The 17,275-nt window shown below is 36.3% G+C and overlaps 1 protein-coding gene across 1 annotated transcript in view; it reads right to left on the bottom strand.

Annotated features, from left to right (window-relative positions):
- Positions 1–2,142: 2,142 nt before the first annotated feature.
- Positions 2,143–17,275, bottom strand: part of NFXL1 (nuclear transcription factor, X-box binding like 1) — a 42,986-nt gene continuing 27,853 nt past the window's right edge. Inside the window, exons 19-22 of the mRNA XM_048941953.1 lie at positions 15,192–15,296; positions 12,167–12,253; positions 8,829–8,882; positions 2,143–4,846 (exon numbers count right to left, since the gene is read on the bottom strand). Of these exons, the coding sequence (XP_048797910.1) occupies positions 4,673–4,846; positions 8,829–8,882; positions 12,167–12,253; positions 15,192–15,296 (420 nt within the window). The 3' untranslated portion in view covers positions 2,143–4,672. The remainder of the gene's footprint in view (positions 4,847–8,828; positions 8,883–12,166; positions 12,254–15,191; positions 15,297–17,275) is intronic.

Raw genomic sequence — 17,275 nt, 5'->3', positions numbered from 1 at the left:
CTTCTGTTCCAGGAATCTGTTACTTTGTATTCGGCTGTAGGGTGCATCACTTCTCGTTCGTGTGTAAAGTTGGGGCATTTTGTGCTTCTGAAGTGCTCCTGACCACCGTTTCTCAGTCCTGCATTCCTTTACCCAACCTAAGTCTACTCTGAAGGGAAAATAGTGTTGTTTTTTTGCTTTTCTTCTTTCTTTTTAAATACCTGCACAAATAGTAGGAAAAGGAGGGCAGAAGACAAAAGCAAGAGCATTTATGCATTAGGCAATTTGGACATTATGTAAAATAAAAGAAATAATACAGGCCATATTTGGGGGGGGGGGGGGGGGGGGGGAAGGAATCAAGCCAAAATTTATTGTTATAGCATTTTACAGAGATTCATTAGATTCATTAGTACTGTGGAGGAAAAAGAAAAAAAAACACAGTGAGGGCAAATGAAAACCAAAAATGAAAAGGTAAGGTTCATGGCTAGTGTGGCCTTGGTGGGAGGCTGCATTCTCTCAGCAGAAATAATGAATTCCAAACCTTAAGCCAAACTTTACTTGCAACCTCATGGCAACTCACTCAAGCTGGAGAGCCACCCTGATGCTGTTTCATAGCTAACAAGACTCAGCCAATGTACAGCACACAGAGAAAGCCTAAGCTGAGCTCTGCTTTTAGCAGTTTTATGGGAAATACTGCCTGAGGAAAATTATTTAGATTAAATAATACTTGATTGAGTACCCTCAAGAGCATGGCCCATATTCATATTCCCTATTTGTTGCAGAGAAGTTGAACTAGACAACCTCTAAAGGTCCCTTCCAACACTAGGGATTCTACGTTTCTATTCTGTGATTCAATATTGATACAGCAGTCCTGGTAGGAACTTGTTTTCTGGTAGAACAACATGTAAACATGTCAACACAGTGTACAAATAGCTCAGTAACATTATCTTTAGTGGAAATGAAGAAGTATATTACCATATAATTTGACTTTTAATTAAACACCCATGCCCAACAACTAAGATGAAATCAGAATAGAGGAGGGATATTGGGAGAGGAACTGCTGTCAGGGTCACACACAGCCTGCCCACCCAACAACACCCACTCGCCCTAAATCACACCCCAGAGCAGCTTCCACGAGGCTCCAACTTCTTCTGCCTGGCACAGGAACATCCTCAGGCTGAGCACTCCAACCCAGACATCACCTGCAGAGCAGCTGGCATGCAGTGCTGATACATTTTGGAACTAGAACTGCTGAGACGGCAAGCACTCAGAGTTCAGTGCTTTAAAGCCATAATCATGCATCGAAGCTTTCAAGAACAAATTTTGTTATCTGCATAGTGACATTTCCCTCTCCAGGAGTACTCTCAGAGCAAATGTCTCATAAATCACTTACGTGCCTATTTATTTATGAGGCCAAAGCAATAATCCAGTAAATCCACTCCCATTTGTTTCATCTTAATCGGCTTCCCAACCTGTTGTCAGCACAGCCATGAAGGAACGTGATTACGTAACTTCAGTATTATTCTGAGCAGTGAGAACTACTGCTGCCAAAGGAGGGAAAAAAGCACGACTAGAACTTCCATCCCAGCACCTCAGCTGTTATGACGTGGAAGAAGGTTGGTGCTTTTTGATAGTAGTCCTTGAAAACAAACCAAGTAGTGCAAGTAGTTTTGGATGTGTTTATTGTATGACTTGGTTTTTACATTAAATTAACGTACACAAAAGTCTCATTACTGTTACAGGGCACAAACTCACCCAAAGAGTTTCCAGTCCAAAACACTAACAACCTGTAAGCACCCTGATTCAGCACAGAGATCAACGCTAACCAGAATGTGCTTGGAATCAGAATAGAAAAGAAAAAAAAAAGCTCTCAGAAGTTTGTTTTTGTTTTCTTTATTTTACATGTATCTAAATATTTTGAAGCATGCCCATCATCCGGCTCATCTCCGATATCCCTCCAACACCACGTCACATTACATCATTTGTTCTAATGTGTATCTCTCAGTGTGCTTTTTATTTTTTATTTGTTGTAAGTTGTTAACATTCAAAACATTTTTTTTTGTAAATATTTCATATATCCTGAATACCAAATGATTTCATCTGTAACTTTTACTTCACAGTTGTTGCGCTTCTCCAACAACAACTCGTCTTTAATCAAAGACAAAAGGAAAAAAAAAAGAATTGTAAAAATAATGTTAAAACAACAAATAGAAGAAAGTGATTTGTTAAACTGCAGTTTGCTTGAGCCCACATGCTTTTTTTTTTAATGCCAATAGACATCTATCTGGTTTAGCAGGCAGAACTATTCTCAATACAATTTCAAAAATAGGGGTTTTTCCACATATGCAAGATTTAGAAGAAAGATGAATCTCTCAAGGGAATGTGCTTACATTCACACATTATGAATGGAATGAATTTTAGGGTTTGGTATGCTTTCCTATTTCAATAAAGATGATCAATCAGAAGCAAATCTTTTCCTTTCCAGTATGGCACACAAATATTGCAAAATATGCAGAAAAGTACATTTAGAACCACTTGAAACATGTAACTCGAGTGCAGTTCATTATTACAGCTCTGTAGAGATTTCTTCTCTTTGCTACAGAGGCAAGGAGAAACTTTACTTTGTACTTGTTTCAAATAAATAGCTTACACTACATTAAAAAAATGGCTTAGATTCACATAAAATAAGAGCTGTTTTTCACAATGTTCCCATTCACCTTAACCTAAATATTCCACCTACAAAAGCTTCTTTTTGTAGTTTTGGACAATAGATCACATCTTAACTTCAGTCAAACAAAAAAATCTCCCTCCTTTTTTTCCTCAGTGATGGGAGAATAATGGCATCACCTCACTTGGTTAAAGAAACAACACCTACATATGCAATTATCTCGCAGGCATCAGTATTATAGAAAAGAGCTAAAGCAACAAAATGGAAATTATTCACTCCTTACACTAGGAAATAAGAGAATTCAACAGATATAATTTTGATTACCTGGTGGAATTTCAGTTCTACACTAATTTTAATTCCACAGCTTTACATACTAAACAGCCTAAGAAAACCATGACAGAATCAGTAAGTTTTTAACGTCAGTTTAAAATACAGAGGTATGTATCTAATACTCCCAAATAGCACTCATTCTTGCTAAAAATTGCCAATTTTTCCTCATCTCTCTTCCACTAAACTTGGGTGAAAAAAAATCAGAAACTGTTTCCCCAGGATCTACTGCCTTTTGCAGCTTTTCTTGCTTTTCCTGCTGCTGAACTGTAATCACACATTTGGATGTTAGCTCATTTCAAGTCCTTTTACATGTAGGTTAAATCTGACCAAAAGAGCTCTCAAACAAACTGCAATTTTCTCTACTCCTTCCCTCAAATGGTCCCACTGATTTTGCAAGCATTTGCAAAGAAACTATATGCTAAAATTACAATTGCTTTGCAAGGAAAACAAACATCCCACAGTCAGAACTCCAAGAACTGCAAGCTTTGTACCTCCTCTTTCAAAGGATCTTGTAAAGCACTCTTTGGATACACATGATGCTCAAGTATCAGCATAACATTTCCAGCAGAGATTAAAAAAGATAAAATCATTTTTCTGATTCTTCCCTTACATCCCAAACTTCACTTGCAGCCCTTCAGCTGAGACAATATAACTTTCCTTGTAATCTCAAAGCCATGTAAACCTTGCACTTCTACCAATCGCTCAATTTCCCAAAGCAAGGCCTTTGAAACTGTCAGCAATACTCAAATATTTAAAACATTAGCTAGATACTTCACACACTACTGGAAAACACCATCCAGATGGCTTCAGAACAACATACAGTTGCACCAGCACACTATTCAACTACTTTACATTTGTGTACATCTAGGCAAATACTCAAACGTGACAGTTCTCTATAAAAATATAGAAGCAATGCTCTAAGTTTAATTTCAATTTGCTTTTCTGCCCTTGGCTACATGAAAAACAATGAGAACGAATCCCTCTATGCTGAAAGTACTTCACACCTATGTTCAGTGTATGCATCCATCCACTAAATGAAGTTTTCAGTTGATTTGATTTTGAGGAACTGAGCACTGAAAAACAGCAACAATTTAAAAAAAAAATAATCTACAAGGGGACTCATTTTATTATCTGCATTATAGTTGAATTGAGAGACATTTCACATTTCTTTTCTCTAAAGAAAGTTTTGACGTGAGAGGCCACAGAATGCTCAAAACTTGAATGATCTGAAGTGCCTCAGTTGCTACAAGAAAAACTGGTGTGAAGGACAGAAATTGTTGTGTGATATAACAAAGGGACTAACTTATAAATACTAATACTTAATCATATACTAAGTATTTGAGAAACAAATATTCAAGAAAGCATTTTATACTAAGCTACTTTTAATATTGTGAAATAGAGACGAGGAAAAGTAATAATATTAATAGGACAGATGTTAACATATCTCAGACAAACTACATCAGCACTTCAGTGTCAACTAAGATTTACTATTTCATTATATCAGTGTGTGAATTTAGTTTTGTGCTGTGAATGTAACAACACAAAAGGTGACATTTCTTCCCTCCTCTTCACTTTTCTTGCAAATAGTGTACATACACAGTTTATGCATATTAATTTCTGTTGCATACAAACTAAACATTCTAAGAATAATAGCTACCTAATGCCCTACTGAGGTATATTGAATACTGAGATGATTCAGTCATTGTAGACCATGAGCCATGCGACCATCACAACAGCAACTCCAAACATTGGCAGCATAATGAGGTTTTTATATTTTTGCCACAATGATTGTTCAATTTCTACTTCATCCCTTCTCCTCTTATTCTTTCTTCGTCCTTTTAATCTGTTTTCAAAAGCTTCCAGTTCAGCCTAGAAGAGAAAACCAGAAGTTGTTGATATTGCATCAGGAGTAAAAGCAAGAAAACATGGAGATTTTAAATAACATTCACCAAAACCATTTATAAAAATAACTAGCAGGCCAAGAAAGTTATACATCTCTTAGAGATAAAATGTAGCATCATATCTCCCATGCTTACAAAGCACTTTGATTCCAAGTGTTAAACCACTGTTTAGCTTCCTACAAAGCACTGCCAAAAATGCAAACAAATGAAGTTTTACATATGATTTCTACCTCAACTTAAATATACTAAGCCAGTAGATTGCTATTTTCACACTATAGGTTAAGAATAGGGGAAAAAATACTTTCCCATTAAAGAAAAGCACTCGTAAGTATTTAAACCGCTAAAATAACACAGAGAAAAGCATTGGCTAAAATTTTAAAAGATGACCTTCCTGTAATAAGGAAGTACTCTTTTTTTTTTTTTTTTAATTAAAAAAAAAAGACACTCTTCAAAGTGGCACTCTTCAAAGAAAGTCCTTATGTTCAGAAAAGAAGCAAAGCAACTGGAAAAAGAATGTCAAGCTACTATCCTGAACAGCAGTTTCAGGGTCATTCTGGAATAGACACAGTAGGATCCTCTGATCCCTCTTCCTCCCCTCACCACACTCCAGGAAGACACCTCCTCTTAAAAGGGTATCAGCTCAAGGCAAAACTCTTCTTAAGGTGCAAAGCTGAAATAAAACTGGAACTACGCAGCTTGGATGAAAGAGTTTAAGAGTGGGACAGGACTCCAGTGATGAGCCTCCATTGGAGCCATCTGACTGCTAGGAATGCCACAAAAGATGCTGTAGGGGTGAGCCACCACAGATCAGAAACAGAAGAGCTCTGACAAGTATCTGGATTTTTAGTAGGGTTGAAGGAGTTAGGGAGCAGACATTACATGCACTGAAAGAGAGAAAAGAGATCAGAGAGGCAGAGCACAGCAAGCCAGGACTGGCTGGGCAAAAGGCACAAGACTGAGTTTCAGCAGAGGAAATGTGGACAGTGAACAGAGCAAAGACTGGATATGAAACAAAATAAATCTACATGACTTCATGTAGATTTACACAACTTCATGTAGATGCCAGGAAAAATGGAACTTAGACAATAAAATAGGTCCATTAAAGAAAAAAGAACCAGAGCGTTTTGGGAAATGGGCAGAGAAGCACTCCAGTAAACGTAATTTTAATTTGGAGCTCAAGATTTTCTGGTCTTCCTCTACTGACAGCAAATCCTTGTCAGCTTCATAAAGCACATCTTACTTCCCTTCCTGTACCAGATACCGCCAGAAGCAGAATTGAGGGGCCTGTTTTAATGTCTGTTACTTCGTACCTAATAAAGGAAGAAATTTGCACTTCCCTGACAATACAGGAGAAAAATTCAAAGTTCTACAACCTGCTACGCAAAACAAATTACTTTCAACTAACTAATCTTCCTTCTGAGAAGTATCTTAATGAAGCAGTTTTTCAAAATCCAATACGTGGAGGTAAGTGCAGAGTTCATAAGATTTTATATATGTCAATATTTTACAAAAACGCTGAATAAAATTTGGGGCTTCTGCAGTTAATAGGTACACATGAACACCAAATGCCTCACGAACTGCAGTAATATGAATTAAAGTATAGGGCTTGAATGATTATGTGACAGGTACTTAATTGCCTTCCTAGAGATTTTCATTAAAACCCAGCTAAAAATGAATACGTTGTTAAAAAAAAAAAGGAACAAAGATTCGTAGACCCAGAATGAGAAAGATGCAATCTCTATCCTTAAAGCTGCGTACTGATTTTATATAGTTGTCATCATACCACAAATTTCATCCATCTCTGAACAAGTACCAGGGAACAGCTGTGCCCAGCCTTCAGATCACCTTATTTTTTCTAACTAAACAAGCGATTCCATCTGTAAGTGTCCTTATAGAAGTACAGCAAACACCAAAATGCAAGTTTGCAGACTTACCAAAGCACTAACTAGCTTACAGCATTAATAAAAACAAGTCTCAAGAAGCTGCAAGCAACAAACTATGCAAAAAGGTACTAATGACATCAGAAAGATGGTACAAGATGCAAACCTTTACAGAAGGTAGTAAGAACATCATGTATGTATATACACATACATGAAGCAGCACCCTATGACAGTGATGTGCTTCAAGTCACATCACCAGATGGTAGATAATGAGATCAAATTGGAAAGGAACCAATGTTAGCTACCTGGTAGAAGTAATTTAGTGCAGTTCTAAAGACTATTTATTAGCTACATTTGTCCTTGAATAATCTTTGTTACGCTATACAACTGGCCTTTATTAATTAATCTATTAATTAATAGGCTTGATTACATATGGGTGAAGTCTTCCATCCCTGAAGTCACAGTCCATCACAAAAATATGCATACAGAAGTGTTTGCTGTACACTGCACAGCATGCTGCTGGACTGTAGCTCTGAAAGCACAAGTTGAAAGCAATGGAGAAGTAACTGGAAGGAGAAACAGACTCTGCTGAACAATTAAGACAATAATGAACACACTGCTGGTGGAGCAATTCTGCTACACTGGAAGGATCATAAATAAGTGGCTTTGATGCAGAAATCATTAGTGACTAGAATGCCTTCCGGAAGGCATAAAAACACAATCAGTGCAATACAAGCACCAGCAACTTTGAATTTCTTGCTCAGCAATTGTAAACATATTGTTTATATGAATGCAAGTCTATTTGTACATTTCAGTACTTAACTTCCAGCCCTGTCATTTACAGACTATCTCTCCCCAAAAACATGTTTCAAATGCTTTCTATGGGCTACACTTCCTGGCCTCTGTCCTGCAGCTTAGAGAACAAAAGAATTAGACGAACTGTCTATGAGACATATGAGGGAATGTATGATCAATATTGTTAACAGCTGAGGCATGACTGTAATAATAAACACTACATGATGACCACAAAGCAATGCCTGTCCCCCTGGACACCAGGCACAATGGTAAGTAGAGAAAATCCTGTAAGAGAAACAAAAGTAGGCCTTGGTGGAGCACCAGTTAACAGACACAGTACTTAGAGCCTCCTAGGCAATTAATTGAAGTTGTACCCAGCAGAGAAGCTCCCTACCCAAGAATGTCCTAATGAGATTGGGAGAATGGTACAAGATGATCAGCCATGTAAGCAAGTCTTCTGCATCCACTCGAAGCAGTGAGCCACTGCTGCGATAAGAATGGAATGTGCAATCCAGTTGAAAACTCGAGCATAATCTAATACAGAACTGTTTTGATAAATGAGTAAAAGTCAGAAACCACACACCAGACATAGAACACAACGTGTCAAATGCGCTGGCACAGGCATAAAAGCCAGTTGGTAGGAGTACATTGAGGCTGAAGCCTCCAGATGATAAACCTGAGCTAGCTGTCACCAGCAACCAAGCTTACAGTTAATTTCTGAAACAAGATTAGCGATAGTGTTTCCATGCAGTTGGCACAGAAGCTTCTCAGATTACAGTGCCAACAACATACATTCACTAGAGCCAGCAATTACAAAAAAATCCTCCACCCCACCAGACCTTGAAGGACAGAGACCAACTTAGGTTTCTTCATTCTCATGCAGGGGAGAAGTTTCATTCAATAGTTCAAATCCCTACAGAGGCTACTTATTAATTCTGTGAGTTTTATGCATTATAAAATGATGGATAAAAATCAGAAGTATTTCATATTTGAAAATAAATAAATATATATATATATAAGACAGTTATTTTAATGAGACATCAAACTGATTACCGTTTTGCCCATAAGTATGAGAACTGTTAGAGAAAATATGCTTGCTTTTAACCACTGTAGATCACTCATGGCACAAACCTAAGGGCAACATAACAGCTGAAAGCAGCAACTGGGAACAGCACCGTACAAAGTAGACAACTTGGGCTGCACATGCATCAAATGATTTATTAACACAACAAGGTCGGGGGGAATGGGGGGCTGGAGAAGCATTAAGTTTGATACCTGTTGTCTTCGCTTCTCCTCTTCAATAGCAGCTTTGGCTTCTGCCTCTTTTATCTGTTCAGACATACAAAGTGATAAGCAACTGTTATAAAAGCAGGTAAAACTTATTCTCTTCCAGAGCCATAATTACTCTATATAGAGCAGTTCTCAGAAAAGTGAGCAAAACTTCCACTAACTGAGCTATGAGCTTACTCAGATTCTAAAACATTCTGTGAAAAAGCTCTATCAATTCATGTTTGAAAAACATGGAACATAAGAGATGCTACCATGTTACAAAACCAAACTTCTGACTAACTGGAAAATTCAACTAACAAATACAAAACCTGGGAAAAAAAAAAAAAAGTTTATTCATTAATGCTAGGGAAAATTCCTTAAGAAATTCACTGAGAGCTTTCAGTAACTCAATGCTCAATTCAGCACATTGTACACTGACAGGTAATTCCTACATATGTACATAATTTACACACATACACACACACTTCTTTCTAAGTAATTCAAATACACCCTGACTGCTAGAGCAGAAGGAAATCTCCACATTTGTACTGAATGACATACTGGATAATGCACACTCAAACTGCTCTAAAGCCCTTGGCGTAATGCAAACTGTCAGTGTAATTACATTTGCTTCACCATCAGAAAGTTATGTGGAAAATAAGACCTGATCATTGTATAGAACTCCTACATGGCATTCAAGGCAGCAAATTAAATGCCAGAAATTACAAGGAAAAAGAATGGCACAGAAAATATGAAAATATAAACATACAATGCACTTGAATCGTAGTTCCTGCATTATTTTGATCCTACAATAACGAAAGGACGTGAAGCCTGAACATACATGAAGAACAATGGGATGGAGTGGCTCCTGCCTAGATAAGAGCTGCTTAACTTGAATTCATCAGGTAAAAAGCAGGTGATTGACAGGACACAAAATATTCTATTTCAGCTTAACACTTGGCTAAACCTAGAAATCAAGTGCCACATGATATATATGTCAAAAATCTATGGCAGCTGAAAAGGAATTGGACATACTAGCAAACTGAATATAGATGCATCAAAGCCATCAAACATGAAGACACCAGCTCTGCCTCTGAAATTCCCTCAGGCAGGGATCAGTACAGTGACAGCAGTACCAGTATGCTGAGTCAGTGTATATGTGTCTGCTGCTTGTGTGTGTTTCCTGGACCTTCAACTCTGTATCCACTTAACAGTACCTAAGTAAAACAGATCACAATTGTAGAATGTCCTAAGATGTAATAATATGATTGACAACTTGATATTAAAAACCATCTTGATCCCAATAATCAGTCTGTGTGTACATACATACATATATATACTGTTGCCAATATCATAATTTGCATACTAAAAATGGTAATTAACCAAATAAGGTATGCACAGGTGGAATTTGTTCCAATCAGTTTACAACATAAGAGCTCTCAAAGACTAAACAGAAGGCATACCAGCTCATACTTTAGAACACAGCAGCTCAAGCAGTCAAGCACTGTGCAAGCAGTTACATTTGTGGATTTTCAGATGATTTTTTAAAAATTGTTAAACCATATATGAAATATTATTAACAACTTCATTTAACCTAGACAATGGCAGAATCCCTCATCAGGAAAATGTACAAAGATCTTCCCAGTCATGCATACCTGAAATAGGAAAGTTTGGTTTGCAAAAAACTGCACCGCTATCCTCCTGGTATTTCACTGCCATCTAATGGCAGAACACCAGTTCCAAAAGAAAAATCAACCCATGAACATAGAATGAAGCAACAGAAGAGCTTCTTTTGTACACTGCTGTGGTCATATTTGTGTAAGATACATAAGTATAGCAGGCAGCTTAATTATTATAACCAGTGTGGAAAAAATAAATTTAGAATTACTTTGAGTAAAATCAACAGTAAACAACACTGAATTTCTCAGATGCACATGCTCACTGTGCCATATATTAAGAGTTAATTTCTTAAAAATTAACACACTTCATTTTTGGAAAAAATTTCATTTTGGATGGTCACTTTGCAAATGGTGCAAAAACTAAGCTCTCTTTCTATATAACTGCACTTTTAACAAAGCTATTTTTTCCAGTCTTAACATATTAAAAAGCAATTGACATTACAATCTAATTTTGCAGTGTGCATATAATAAAATATCATTCTAGAATGTCACTTGCAAGTCAACATAGGTTGCATCATACAAACCCAAAACAGAGAAATCCACATTCTTCTGTGAGAAATGAACACAAAGCTAGTTTATGCCAGAAAGTACATCCGTGGCATTGCTTATCATAGCAACCTGTAGTCATTTGCTTGTTGTATTAGAATATTCCTCCTAGTTGAAGGCAATGGCACAGGTAAAAAATAGGAAATATTATCTGCTGAAGTAAAACCACAGCTGACACTGCACCCCATCAAGAAGTGCTCCTTTGTTGATGCAGACTTCATGAATTCACCCCACTTCAGTGCACTCCATGCCCTACAAACTCACTTCCCCACTTTCACTAGAATGGTTTGTTATTGCTGGCTTTTCTATAAGTATATTCCAAGAATCTTAGTGTTCAAGCTGACTGCAAAGTTGTAGAATTTGGCTTATAGAGTACGTGCTAGAACTTGCCTGTCGATCCTGAAATTCTGAGCAGGAACAGACAGACATTTTTACAGTGAGGTTTTAGATTGAATGCTTAATCACATGTACTGTTAAGTTGATAAAAGTGAACCAATTCATGCACCACTTCCTCATGTTTTCAAAAAAGGCCTATAAAAACAATGTGGATATTCTGTCTCTTTAGATGAGATTATGCAGCAGTTTCTTCACTTCAAACAAAACTACTGGAGAGCGTTTATGTTTACAACAGGCTGAAAAGCACATGCAATTACTGAAAGCTCTCTATGCTTGAGGCAGACACCTAATACTGTGAGACAGCCAATTGTGTGTCACACAATTTAAAGATCACACTTAACCAATCTTCAAAGTAAAAGTAAGGCCTAAATGAAGTGAAGTGCTTCTATAGCTCTTATTAGCAGCAATGATTTTATTATCATTGATTAGCACTACTTGGCTGAAGAGGAAAACTCCAGTTATAAGGTACATTAAAAATAAAGAAGAAATAGAGTTTTATCTTAACATAGTACTTCACTGAGTTAGTTAACACTATCTACAAGTAGTGCAATTCTCAAGAATAAGCCAGATTCAATAGTCCAAAAATTAAATGTGCAATTAAACTGTATACTGACTTACATCACATTTCTTGCTGTTATCATCTTGAAAAATAATGATCTGCTTGTTTTTTCCAACTCTTCTTAAGGCAACAAGGATAAATTATAACTAAAATGGATACACTACCTCAGACGCCTTCCGTTTCATTTCCTTGCATAATGCATCACATTCCAGTGAAACTTGGTCTTCTTGTATCTTGCTGCACTGTACTTCCTGTTAAGTATAAATTGATTTGTTTGTAACTCATTTCCCTACATAAAAATTGAATTATAATGTTCATTTTGTTAAGAAAATTATAAAACATTCTTATTTGGCGTAATTACAGAATGAAGCTAATCAATAAATATTATTTGAAACCGTTATTGTATTCAAGCATCCTTTTCTATTTTCCTTCTTTCTGATAAGCTCCTGAAATCAAGAATAAATCAATAAATCAGTTTAATTTTTCTTGTCTTTTTTTTCCACTTGTTTATTTATGACAAAGCAATATAACCTTGTGAACTCTGTTAAAAAAGATACCATGCAGAGTAACTAAAAAGTAACTCTTATGTAACTTCATACCAATTCTCACAACTGGCTGAGATTACAGGGCAAGGTCTGGTCATGGGAAGATCTCCTTTACTTCCTCTCCTTCCTCCCCCTTACATTGAAGGCCAAAAAAACAAAAACAAAACAAAGCAAAACAACAACAAAAAAGAGAATACTACCACAGACAGACAGTTGTTATCTATACTACTAGCCTATGAAGAATTTTGTCAGGAAAGCACAGTAACATAACCAGAAGTTATTCTGGTTTTCATAACACTGACGATATTTACAACAAGTTTTCAATTGTTGTAACATATAACAAAAACCAAAAACTGACTTTCCGTCAGAGCAATTCAAGCAGGTTAAGAAAAACCACCTGCCTAGATGGTTAAGAATATGGTCCACTGCAAGTTGATGGCTACAAATTCAAGTGGTTTATATGACCTTGTATGTTTACATACATAGCCTCATGACGCAACAGTTAACTTCAAGACCAGAAAAAGAAGAAAAAATCCTCCCGTTCTGCACTCAAATTATGAACTCCTACATTTGATATTAGTTGTGATTGTTCAGATGAGGCATGTTTATAGGGAGCTTGGAATAAGTGTCCTACCAACTATTAACTTCACCAGTAGTGTATACAGACAGAAGACTGGTACTTCTGTAGAGGAGAATTCAACTGTAAATATTAGATACTGAATTCTGTTTCTCCTTATCTTCAAGATAACATGGAAGGCCACAGGCACAAAGAGTAAATATAGAGGTACACTATCCTATCCAAAAAGCTAAGAAAGAAGTTCACTATCTGCTCTAAGCAAATATGCATAAGGAACTTCTGGAGTGAATAGATATGATCACTGGCAAGGGCAGATGCATAAGACAAACTTTAAAAAACATCATCTTTTACACTACAGAAATGGGCCAGATTTCATAGCTGCAACTAATACATGGTCCAATTATCAGTGGCTTATTGGTTCTATCATCATTTACCCTCTATACTACAGTTCACTATACAAACAGGAGCATGAATTTGGGGCTTGATCTGGAAACAGTGAGATGATATTTAAGGTGGGGATAGTTTTTAATTCTCTTTCTGAAGGGAAACACCATTTCATTAGGAATCAGAAGGATCACTTCATGGCTATTTAAATGAGTGGCTATTTATTCTTTAAATAAGAATTAATAACCACTCATAACAACCTCTCTACCTTATTATAATCAAATTTACAAGACTAAAAAAAAAAAAAAAAACTGTCATCAGATTTAAAGAACACAAAACTTTCAGAATAGCAGATTCAGAATGTTCCATTTCTGGCCAGTCTACAAGTGAAAAAGTGAGCATCCTAAAAATTAATTTCACTGCTTGCTGCTACCACACTTTAGCTGGACATCCACATAAACACTGAACACATCCTGAGACAATAAAATCTGAGCTGGTCTAAACACAAATAGCTATACAGTGTCAGAACTCAACAGAAGATGATATCCAAAAACATTATGAATATTAAGGATAGTAAAAACTAGATGTAACAGAGCTATCATGGAAATACCCATTTTCCTTATTCAACTAAAATTGGCATAAGAAGCAGGCATACTTTTTAACAGGTATATAGAATAGAATCATAATAGATTAATTAAGGTTGGAAAAGACCTCAAAGATCATCAAGTCCAACTGTCAACCTGTATCTTATGGAGGAAGAAGCAGAAGTACAAATATATGCTCAACCAATGATATTATTGATTTTACTGAATACAGTAGTGAAAGACTGAAATTAATAAGAGCACTTAGTCACAACAAAATAATTTATCCACAGCAAAAGTCAACATTTCTTTGTACCACGGATCACTTGTAAATAAATAAAAGCTCACTATCCATAAGCAGAGACTGTTCAATTTGAAGCACTCACTGTGGGTATTACCATCCTTTCCCTTTAACATGCCCCCTGCAACATTTTGGATTGGAGAAGACATTGCTTGGAGAAGCTAAGAACTCTGGTGAAACTACAGTCGCTGTGGAAAGCTCAGAAGTAAACTGGTTCTTGAAAATAATTTAAGCATACTTTATTTAAGCCAGATAGTGATTTTTTCATTAAGTTATTAACACTTGCCAAGAGTTCCCATAAGCCTCTGTTCTTCCCCTCATAATACTTGATAGCCATAACAAGCTTTGTCCTTTTTCTCTATTAAAAGCTAAGGATGCTGATGTCTCTGTTTGCTTTAAGGGCTGCGGACAAACAAAACCAAAAATGTCAATTAGGGATTCAAAACATCTGTGATTGTTCCAATTTATGTAATTGTAAACTTCCTCCTTATCATTAGGAAAATGTGCTTTGACTTCTTAAATCACTCCGGATCATCAGATTATTTTCCTAATGGAACTACAAAAATTGAAGTGTGCTTGAAGATAAAGATATTGTGAGCCTGGTAGCTAACATGTTTCAAAATAAATTTTATGTTCCTCAGCAAATATTTCGACTGTTCCACCCAGACATTCAGCTGCTGCTATTGCTCTGCTGAAGTAACTGAATCTGTTCCAATCTGCACCAGAGACAATTCATGTTCACAAGCCTAGGAACATACAAAGAAAATACATCATTCTCAGAACTGTAACTTCAAAACTTACCTTTTTCAGTCTCTTACAAGGACACCTGAGTTTAACCTTCTGGCTGCAGTTCAGAGGACAATCACCTGAATGGCAAATCTCTTTACACCGGTGACCACAAGGCAGCTACAAACAGTAAAAGAAGAAATACCCTCAACAATAAATAACTGTAATTACATGCAATCTATTAACTAGCTTTATTTCAGACACAGCAGCTAAACAGAAAACTCATTCAGCTTATCAGGTTTGTTTTACTTGCAAAATTTGAAAGGAAAAAGTCAACTTATTTCACTATTTCACAGTTTTTCAGTTCACACAGAATTATTTCTTTTATTGGGACAGCTTGATCAAAAACCAATTTTTTCTTTCAAATGTTACAGTAACAGTCATCTCCACAATGACTCATAGGACTACCCTAACTATCTGTATGCTGGCGGAATAAAAGTAGGTGAGGTGAGAAGAAACTGAGAACTGAAATGAAGTGTGTTGTGACTCAGCCTGACCTACATACTGCTAACAAGAGGGCAGAATTAGAAGCAAAAATACTACAAAACTAGGTTTTATGTGCAAGAACCTTATGAACTATGCAGGAGTCAAATACAATCCACCAATATACTTACATCTGAATTAATTTCACAAAATCCTAAATTTCTGCACTTGGTAAATGCTGTTTTTGACATCTGATAAATAGCTTTTTGTTTTGTTTTAACTGTCAGTGAAATTTTTAACACTTGCACTGAAACTATTATTATTCATCACTGTATTAAGAACTGAGATAGTAATTTAAATATGCTAACATTATATGCATATTGCATATATATATATATATATGCATATGCAACAGCATTCCCAGAATGATGTTAGATATAAAAAAAAAAAATTCACAGGAGTAAAAACAAGTTTTCTTCCACTAGCTTTTAGGAGCTCAACTGACCTTGCTCAGGTCCCATACAAAATCTTCACAATGATCATTTTTTCATTTTTAATTACATAAATCAATACTGTTCAATACTGTTGATAACCAAAGGTGATAACTCATGAAATATACCCAACTGATTCATTTTAGCACAGCTTGGAAAATGCTGTAATGTCTGCAGCTTTAAAATGCGTATTTTTAAAATTTATTAGTAATTGAAGAGCTTCATATGCCACATCACCTGTTCCACAAGAATGAGAACACTAAATATATACATACACATATGCATATATATAATAAAATGCAGGTGTATGCACTTTTTGTTGATGAGTAAATTTGGATTCTTAGAAGTACAGCACAGCTCAGTAAACTTCAAAGCAAGAAAACCATACCTAAAATAGAACACATAACTTTCCAGCTTGAAATCACAGAACAAGTATGTCTGTTTTCATGTCAGTCCCAGTGACTTACTACACTGACAGATATTCTACAGATTGGGCATTGTGCTCTGTCACTGTCCCACAGTATTCCACACAGTACCAGGAGGAATGTCTCAGTCACCGAGTCCAAGCCCTCACTACAATCCCTGTATGACTGCATCACTCCTTGTTGAGTCTGGAGTGTTGCATCGCTCCAGAAGGAGCTGGGGGGGAACACACTGAACACATCACCACAGAGGCTTTTTCAGGATCCCACTTTAAGAGGCAAGCGCTTTTTCTTCCATTTACATTTATTTTATCCAGCCATTAGTTCTTATCCTCAAACTGAAATACTTATCTACTGTCCTTTCATAACAGGCTCTTTATTCCCATAATATTCCCTTCATTGAATCCCATGCAGCTTTAATCAATGTTTCTTGAATATAGTAGTCAGAACTGCAAGCAATATTTTGAGTAACAATATAAGCAATATAAGCAATATATTGAAATAAGCAATATATTGAATAATATACAATGCCTTAATTGCAGCTTATTCTTAACAGAATATCTTTCCCTATACATCTTCCTCTCTCATGCGCATTTCTCTTCAATTACTCATGATGTGACAATAAGAATTTCTGCTGTCTCCAGGAGGCTTATTATTGATCTTGACACGTTGTTTCCTTCAGTAAACCCTAATCCTGGCATCGATCCTCTCAGCTTTACATGAATTAGCTGCCTACTACCTGGCACAGCCCAACTGTGCCCAA

This window comes from Lagopus muta, chromosome 4, assembly GCF_023343835.1.
Source record: "Lagopus muta isolate bLagMut1 chromosome 4, bLagMut1 primary, whole genome shotgun sequence".
NCBI lineage: Eukaryota > Metazoa > Chordata > Aves > Galliformes > Phasianidae > Lagopus > Lagopus muta.
This window is presented reverse-complemented; position numbering and strand designations above follow the sequence as displayed.